Here is a 9,490-nt window from a genome sequence, read left to right as displayed (position 1 = left end):
CTGTACGTTGTGTGCGGTGTGTAGACTTCCTTGACTGGAAACTCCAGGATCTCCTTGGTGGGCCGGACTCGGAGGTCAGGATAGGGCAGCACATGCAGAAGTTCCGGCGACAGGCAGTAATGGGGGTTCTCCGGCACAGGAGAAATGTCGATCTTGAGTTGGGCTGTGAGGCAGAAACAAGAGGGCGTGTGGGTGTGGGTGTGTAAGGAGAGTTTGCATATAGAACCCAACATGACAAAACCGACAGACCTCTGAGACTGAGAATGTGTGGTAGAGGGCTGGAGAGTTCTAGGGTGCTTGAGTTTCCTGATCTCTATTATATCACAAAGAAGAATGAGCACACACACACAGATTGCACAAGGAATGGAAATGGACAACAGAAACTATAGATAGGCCTCCTTCACCTCAAACAGAGAACAATGATGAAGAATGGTTTAAAAACTGTTAAAATTAATAATAAACTACGCTGATTGGCTCTTGCTCTCATTTGACTGGATTCTGAAACACCTACAGCTATTTCTTGTAATGACTGATCTTTCTGCCTCACTTTGGAAGGAAACTGAACACAAACCCAGACACACACAAACACACACACACACACACAGAGAGAGAGAGAGAGAGAGAGAGAGAGAGAGAGAGAGAGAGAGACTTTTTCTCCGCTTTCTGTTCTCAGGAACCATTTCCTACTCTTGGCAAAAGTGGGATCTGGCCAAAGAGTTTTATTGCTTTTGTCACAACAGACTACATGGCTACCATAATCAACACCAGCTCCAGAATTTCCCACTCCACAGAGCTCTCAACAAGAGGCAGTGCCTTGTCGCAGGCTGATTTACAGGCACACACCTTACCTGTGACAGGTCGGAGCCTTCTTAGGACAGATGATGGCCGCCTCATGTCTGCCAGGAACTTGTATAGGTCCTCATCACTGAGACGATCACCTTCCTAGAGGTTTTTTTTTGGGGGGGGAGGAAAAAAGAAGGGGAGAGTTGAACCAGAACAGAAGAGTAACATCCACCAAGACAGTGGCATTAAGCCCCTTGTGAGTTCCTCAGTGGATGTGGCATTGCTCTAGCAATATTTGTTCCAATTTACTCATTTACCCTATGTATAGACTGTCCATTGCATTGCACTGCTAGGACTATTTCCAATAAGTCTAAAAACATAATACAAGGAAACACATCAAAGCATACATAGGATAAAATCCAATCTTAAACCATTACAAATGATTGAGCAGTAAAGTACAAGATAAGATCTTGACACCAGACTGAAATAAAGCAATTCACCCAATGCCCTGAATTGGATTTTAACCTACATCAGAAACTCATTAACAGAGAGGGAGTATAAGCCTCTAGGGACAGGGAATTTCACGACTGGGGCACCACTACAGAGAAGGCGTTGCCAAACAAGTAAACGTGAGAGGCACCTGTAATATTCCTCAGGTTCATTTTAAGACTCTGCCAGAACGTATACTTCACTGTATACAACTTAACTTTCAAAGTCCTAAATTGCAAGTCACTTGAAGGTTCTGTCAAGAATCTGAAGCTCTGTTGGAGCATACAAGTTCTGAACATGCACTGAAGACTCTTGTGGAAAGTGCTTGAAAATCTTGAAGTTGTAAGAAAAGGAGGGGCCCTGCAAATAAAGGCAGAGAATCCTGCTGGGCCCTGGGCAGTGACCATACCCCATCTTCAACCCATTTCCCAGCATTTTATGCTGAGTGGGGAAAACAATGAAAGAAGAATCGCAGCTTCTTATGAGGAAAGAGAAAATTCTCTAGCACAAACAGGTAAAGGATCCATTTGGATCCCTTCCAATCGGGATTCAGGCCTCACCATGGGACTGAAACTGCCTTGGTCACGCTGGTTGATGATCTCCGGCGAGCTAGGGACAAAGGTGAGAGTTGTTTCCTGGCTCTGCTGGAAGGCTCTCAGCGGCCTTTGATACAATCGACCATAACATCCTTCTGGACCGTCTAGAGGGGCTGGGAGCTGGGGGCACTGTTATACAGTGGTTTCGCTCCTTCCTCCTGGGCCGTGTTCAGAAAGTGGTGGGGGGGGATGAGTGTTCAGACCCCTGGGCCCTCACTTGTGGGGTGCCTCAGGGTTCCGTCCTCTCCCCCATGCTTTTTAACATCTATATGATACCGCTGGGAGAGATCATCAGGGGGTTTGGACTGGGTGTCCATCAATATGCAGATGATACCCAGCTCTACCTCTCTTTCAAATCAGAACCAGTGAAGGCAGTGAAGGTCCTGTGTGAGTGCCTGGAGGCGGTTGGAGGATGGATGGCGGCTAATGGATTGAAGTTGAATCCTGACAAGACAGAAGTACTGTTTTTGGGGGACGGGAGGCGGGCTGGTATGGAGGACTCCCTGGTCCTGAATAGGGTAACTGTGCCCCTGAAGGACCAGGTGCACAGCCTGGGAGTCATTTTGGACTCACAGCTGTCCATGGAGGCGCAGGTCAATTCTGTATCCAGGGCAGCTGTCTACCAACTCCACCTGGTACGCAGGCTGAGACCCTACCTGCCTGCAGACTGTCTCGCCAGAGTGGTGCATGCTCTAGTTATCTCCCGCTTGGACTACTGCAATGCGCTCTACATGGGGCTACCTTTGAAGGTGACTTGGATACTACAACTAATCCAGAATGCGGCAGCTAGACTGGTGACTGGAGACCACATAACACCAGTCTTGAAAGACCTACATTGGCTCCCAGTACGTTTCCGAGCACAATTCAAAGTGCTGGTGTTGACCTTTAAAGCCCTAAACGGCCTCGGCCCAGTATACCTGAAGGAGCGTCTCCACCCCCATCGTTCTGCCCGGACGCTGAGGTCCAGCGCCGAGGGCCTTCTGGCGGTTCCCTCATTGCGAGAAGCAAAGTTACAGGGAACCAGGCAGAGGGCCTTCTCGGTAGTGGCGCCCGCCCTGTGGAACGCCCTCCCATCAGATGTCAAAGCGATAAATAATTACCTGACATTCAGAAGACATCTTAAGGCAGCCCTGTTCAGGGAAGTTTTTAATCTGTGATATTTTACTGTATTTTTGGTTTCTATGGAAGCTGCCCAGAGTGGCTGGGGAAATCCAGCCAGATGGGCGGGGTACAAATAAATAAAAATAATAATAATAATAATAATAATAATAATTATTATTATTATTATTATTATTATTATTATTACTATTATTATAAAGGTAAAGGTACCCCTGCCCGTACAGGCCAGTCGTGTCCGACTCTAGGGTTGTGAGCTCATCTCACTTAAGAGGCCGGGGGCCAGCGCTGTCCGGAGACACTTCTGGGTCACGTGGCCAGCGTGACGAAGCTGCTCTGGCGAGCCTGCACCAGCGCAGCACACGGAAACGCCGTTTACCTTCCCACTAGAAAGCGGTACCTATTTATCTACTTGCACTTAAGAGTGCTTTCGAACTGCTAGGTGGGCAGGAGCTGGGACCGAACGACGGGAGCTCACCCACCGCGGGGATTCGAACCGCCGACCATACGATCGGCAAGTCCTAGGCGCTGAGGTTTTATCCACAGCGCCACCCGCGTCCCCACGCACAAACAGGTAATTGCCTGCAAATCTCTGGTCCTGTTAGCTGCACTCGTACAGATGTGAAAACCAAAAGATAGTGATATTATGAATCAGTCCAGACAGCCCAGACTCCAAGCCTCCCACCTGCTTGAAGAAGTTGGTGACGGTGAGGGTAGCTGGGCGGAAGTTGCTGAAGCTGCACATCTCCTCCCCAACACTCATGCGCTCATATGTTTTCCTCTTGCGCTCATTCCAGGTTCCCTTGCGATCTAGAACAGAGGAAGATATGTTCAATAGGTGAGGTGCACACATGCACAAATAAGGAGTCATATTTAGGCAACAGGCAATGGTGAGAAGAGAACCGGGCTCTGCCAGGAACTCATGCTTGGTATTAGGTGAGTGGCTATCACTGCCTCTCAGCTTCATGTCCACAGCGCTGGGGAGGGGTGTGTGGCCTACTTTGCAAGGTTGTTGTGAGAGCAAACCTAATGGAGACCACAACACTGTACAACAGCGCAATGGTAGCGAAAATAGGCATTTTGCAGAAACTACCCACAAGCTTCCTCAACAACTTAGAAGAGTTGTTTCTACAAAACCAACAGGTGTCCCACAATAACACTGGAAGCAGCTTTTCTAAAGTAGTGCAGTATTGTCTTGACAAATACCTTACAATTTGCAATGGAAACGAACTTCAGAATCTTCAGCCCAACCAAGGGGAGCTGTATCACTCACCTCATGGAGGTTTACACTTAAGCGATAAATGATTGATCGTGGCCAAGAAAACGAAACCACTTAATCTGTCAGAGTCCGCTACAGAGGTGGTACTTTGCACTGTGCTATATGGAGGCAGACGTACAGACACCAGGAGGCCCCTGAAGTTAAGTCCACTGAATAAAAAACCTGTTTGCGTGCTCTAGCAGACATGGTATAATGTGTAGCAAATTACACTTGAGGCCTGCCGTATAGAGCTCTTGGAAGATGCTCCTCATACCCAATTTTTCCCTGCTGATAGATTGAAGGATACCCTTGTTTGAAGAAAGGAGAGCAAAACGTAGAAACTGCCGCTTCCTTTGTCTCAGTCTCTAGCTCATGAGCATAAACAATCTACCTCATTCAACATTTCTGTTTTGTGAGCTTTAGGGCTGCATGGACATGACTGCAAATTTGTGGCTTGATTTTACTCTGTTTGTAATGCTAGCATGCTGTGAGTCAGCTTTAAACTACTCCTGTGACGCACAACTGCCAGTTACAAGTCATCCCATTTCTGATTATAAACATACGGTGAAATCTGTGGCATTGTTGTTGTTGTTACATCCCACCACTCCTTCAAGGAGCTCAAAGTGGCTTACAAAGTTCTCCTCCCCATTTTATCCTCACAAGAACCCTGTGAAGTAGATCAGGCTGAGAGTGTGTGACTGGCCCAAGGTCACCCAGTGAGCTTCATGACCATTTGGGAATTTAAACTCAGGTCCCAGTCTGACACTCTAACCCAGGCATAGGCAAACTCAACCCTCCAGATGTTTTGGGACTACAACTCCCATCATCCCTAGCTAACAGGACCCGTGGTCAGGGATGATGGGAACTGTAGTCCCAAATCATCTGGAGGGCCGAGTTTGCCTATGCCTGCTCTAACCACTACATCACACTGCCTCAGTTCCCAAGGTTCCTTTGGACAAAAGCTCCATGTAACTGGGAAAAAGCAGCGTCAGGAGCCAACTCCCCACAGTAAAGGAAGCGTCCTTTCTCAAATAGCTTGGTCACGGCACTATACTCACCACTCTCAGAGTCGGAAGCATCCCTCTCAAGCATCCCAGTGCTGTTGATTATATTCACGAGGTGGATGGCAGTCCAGGCAAATGGCATGCGGTACCTTCCCAGACGGGTGCAGAACTGCTCTCCTGCCACCCGCAGCTTCTCCAGCTTCTCTTTGTTCTGGAAGCACAAGGGGGAGAAATCAGGATAGCAAACTTTTTATAAAAGAATGGATATGGTTTATTGAATATTTGCAAATAAACTGTAAACAGATAGGAACAATGGCAGGATTACTGTAATAACCTGCAGTTTTATAAGAGGATACATTTTAAAAAGATTCATAAATGATTAAGTTAATTTGGAATAAGCAGAAAATATTTTTAAAAATAAATTTAAGGAACCGCAGAAAGAAGGGGAAGGAAGTCGATTTCCAAAATGTGAAAATGATTGTAAAATTATTGAAATGTATAAAAATTGAAAATCATAAATAAAATTTTAAAAAGGAAGCACAAGGGGGGAAACTTCACCATTACTGTGACCAAACTGTAAATGTTGAACCCCTTACCACATCCACCCATAAAATAAACCTGTAAAGCAGGCCATTTTCATTCCATTGAGAACATGCAAGAGGTCATCCCAGGGCATCCAGGGATTTAATGATACAGGTAGAATTGAAACCTGGCGCCAAGTCTAGCATGCTAGCTAGCTAACACACACACACACACACACACACACAGAGAGAGAGAGAGAGAGCGCGCGCGCGCGCGCGCGCATGGCCAAGAATCCAACTGCTTCCTTATCACACACACACACACACACACACACACAGAGAGAGAGCGCGCGCGCGCGTGAGCGCATGGCCAAGAATCCAACTGCTTCCTTAACACACACACACACACACACACACACACACACACACACACAAACTCACACACAGAGCATGGCCAGGAACCCAACTGCTTCCTCATCTTGCTTCCATCTACCTACCTTCAGAGCATCGGTCTCCTTCATGACCATGTATGGCTCACAGCATTCACTGATGTCCCCTTGCTGCAGCACCTTCTCCAGCTGGGCAGGGAAAGGAAAAGCAAGTTATTGGTGAAGAAGTCTAGGTCTAGGAGATGCCTTGGAAGTTCCCAAATATTAAACCGAGAGTGCTGTGAGCTCCACCTCAAGTTCTACAACTAGCCCTGACGAGAGAGGCCTGCAACCAGAGAGGCCTCTCAGCTGTCCCTGAAGCTAAGGAAAGATGAAAAGTCCTGCACCTAGAGCTGGGCTTACTCAGTGCTTGAAAAGAAAATATGGGGCAAGGAGAACAAAATTGTGTTCTGCACAATGTAATTACTTTTCTTTTGCTTATGTTTCTTTTGCATTATTCATTCAGCTAACCAAAACCATAAGCAAAATGAAAAAGAATGGGCCCTCCCAGACCTCACTCCAGTTTCAGAGAGTCTGCTAGACATTGCCCACACACATCAAATCTCCCTCCAAACCCATGGGAACTAGAAACATGTTTTGTCTTGTTTTAAGGACAGCTGAGATTCTCAGGTCGTTAATTCTGATGCTCAAACAAGCTATTTTCCTGCACTCACAGAAGGAGGCAGAATATATGTGCTTCCACTGCAGGCACAGCGCTTGCCAGAATGGCTGCAAAGGGGGATGAGCTCTGGAGGCATGACTGAAGATCAAACATCTCACCTTGATCACTAAGAATATATCTGGAGAAGGATGTGTGAGGGAGAAGATGGCCGAGCGAGCCAGCGTGGAGATAGCAGGGTGGGCACTGTGCGCTCGCAGAAGCCCCTTCATGTGCTCCGAATTGAGGTCAAAATAGAAGTTTTCAGAGATCTAGAAAAGTTGGGGAAATGGCAGAAGCCAGACAAAGTTACCATGCATTCGAGACCCACTCCCAACCCGACACAGCAATAAAAGCAACAAAGCTGGGAGCACCACAACAGACAGCAGACTTTAGATCTGGACAAGGCCTATCCACTGTGGTCTTGAAATCTGGCTTGCTGTCGCCACCACTACTGTAACAAGACCTGGGACTTCTCTTTCCTGCAGCCAGAGAGCACCAGCCCTGTTTCCCACTGGCTTCTGCCAGATCTGCCTGGTTCCACACAATAGTTTCCTGAGGCGCTTAATAAAGCCAAGCTTAGGAGACTGTGCTGGGGAGAAGAGAGAGGCCTCAGCTACATTTGTCTATTACAGTGGTACCTTGGTTTAAGAACAACTTAGTTTATGAACAACTTGGATTAAGAACGCTGCAAACCCGGAAGTAGGTGTTTTGGTTTGCGGACTTTGCCTTGGAAGCAGAACATGTTGAGTGTGTTCCATTTGTAAATTGAGTCCCCCGCAGCTATGAGAAAGCATGTCTTGGTTTAAGAACGCTTTGGTTTAAGAACGGACTTCTGGAACAGATTAAGTTCATAAACCAAGGTACTACTGTATATCGCGTTATAACTGCGTTATAAACATGCGGCACCAGATGGTGCTTTAGAGCAGCGATCCGTCACCAATGGGATTTTCCATTAAGAGCTTTTATAGCGTTTTTTAAAATCTGTATAGATCCAGCCAGAGAGAACTAAAGGCACAGAGACTAAAGGCAGCAGGGCATGCAGCTGGCTAGGCTTCTCACTGCAGCTGAAGTCACCCTGTGTCCTTGGGATGGGAGTGAGGGGTCAGGTAAAGCACAATCTGAAGGCACCTGCATAGCTGCTGCCTGCAGAATGCTCTGATCCACCTTTCCCTCCTGGCTCAGCTGAGGCAGTTCATTCTCCTGCCTTTGAAACTCCTCTAACTAGAAGGAAGCGCTTGAGGCAGGAACCCATAAGAGTTTGCAGCACTAACTGAAGGCAGGGCAATAGCTAGGGGAGAAAATGCCCCCTTTGCTCCAAAATGTCTGGAGGCGGTTTCTACCTGTTCCAGAACAGGAAGAAACTGCAGACTGCTCTGATTCCAGGGGAACTAGTAAGAAGACACATCAAGTAGCCTTGTGTATGGGCTGCATGGACATAATCAAGAGCATCTCCAACCCAGCGCTTCCTATGTCTATCAAACTAGTCTTTCAAACATCTCAGCAATTTTAGGCAACTGGCCAATTTGCATCCTACCTTGCTATGCTTTGCTCTCTGCCCATTTTATAAAATGGTCCTGCTTCTAGCTGTAAAGACAAGTATTGCTCAGAATCACATAGTACCTTCTTCTTCTCCTTCACATCATAAAGCGCTAGCGATCCAAAGATCGGTTCGATCTCAATCTCAAACCTGCTCCATGGAAGGGTATGAGAGAGAGAGAGAGAGAGAGAGAGAGAGAGAAGAGAAGAGAAGAGAAGACAAGAGAGATAGTTCGGTGAGAAAACAACCATACATCAACCATAGCCAGCAGTGCACCTTGTGCTGTCCATGAACACAGGCATCTCCTGACATAGCAACAAGGTGCCTTCTTCCCAAGGCAATTGCAGGTTGTTTGCAATTTAGCATGGGGGCCTCTTGTATGGACTGAACCTAGTGCCAGTGCTGCTCTCCACCATGAGATGATTGGAAACAGAGGCATGCACACCCTCCAGTAAGAACAGTGCATAAGAAATGGACACCTGGATTCAGAATTTGGTTTTCCGCGGAGACAGCTTTGAAATCCTCCAGCAAAGTGTCATGTAATTCTACTCAATACTGATCCAGAGCAGAACTCGAATGTATAGTTAGCAGAGTAAAACTTAAACATGTTGCAAGATTCCCAAAAAGAGACCAGAGGCAATTAATATTTCACCCAGCAGAGCTTTGCTGCCACTGAAGGCAAATGAGCATAATGGTCACAAATCCAATACACTCAGGACTGGCACTGTCCATAAGAAATCCAGTTGTAGGAGACTTAACTTACACTTACAGTAACTTATAATAAGTCTAAACCTTAACACTAAGCAAACTATGTACAGAACATCACACCAGACGGAAAAGAGATAGAAAGAGAAAGTCAGGCTCCTTCTGGCTTATTATTAAAGTCAGCAAGACCTTGACAGAAGAGATAACAGAACCAGTTTAAGCCAGCTGTACTCAGCTTCTCTGAAGGAATAACCCAAACATCACAAACCTTCTGCTTGTTTCTTTCACAAAGAGAAGCTTCCAGAACCCTCTTGAATTAATTAAATAGGAAAGAACTCTGCACATCTGATCAATACTTTCTGCGCTAAGAAATGCAAACTGACACAAAGTTC

At 46.6% G+C, this 9,490-nt stretch overlaps 1 protein-coding gene across 4 annotated transcripts in view; it reads right to left on the bottom strand.

Moving 5' to 3' along the window:
- The window catches only part of DOCK6 (dedicator of cytokinesis 6), a 101,862-nt gene that overhangs the window by 68,582 nt on the left and 23,790 nt on the right, over window positions 1-9,490 (bottom strand). For all 4 annotated transcript variants that reach the window (XM_081844721.1, XM_081844718.1, XM_081844719.1 and 1 more), the window contains exons 8-14: window positions 8,477-8,543; window positions 6,976-7,125; window positions 6,265-6,345; window positions 5,301-5,457; window positions 3,670-3,794; window positions 849-942; window positions 1-163 (exon numbers count right to left, since the gene is read on the bottom strand). In XM_081844721.1, coding sequence (XP_081700847.1) covers window positions 1-163; window positions 849-942; window positions 3,670-3,794; window positions 5,301-5,457; window positions 6,265-6,345; window positions 6,976-7,125; window positions 8,477-8,543 — 837 coding nt within the window. The remainder of the gene's footprint in view (window positions 164-848; window positions 943-3,669; window positions 3,795-5,300; window positions 5,458-6,264; window positions 6,346-6,975; window positions 7,126-8,476; window positions 8,544-9,490) is intronic.

The sequence above is a fragment of the Podarcis erhardii genome (genome assembly GCF_964252035.2).
Source record: "Podarcis erhardii genome assembly, chromosome: 17".
NCBI classification, from domain to species: Eukaryota; Metazoa; Chordata; class Lepidosauria; order Squamata; family Lacertidae; genus Podarcis; species Podarcis erhardii.
The sequence above is the reverse complement of the archived record's forward strand: the minus strand, read 5'-3'. Positions and strand labels throughout refer to the sequence as shown.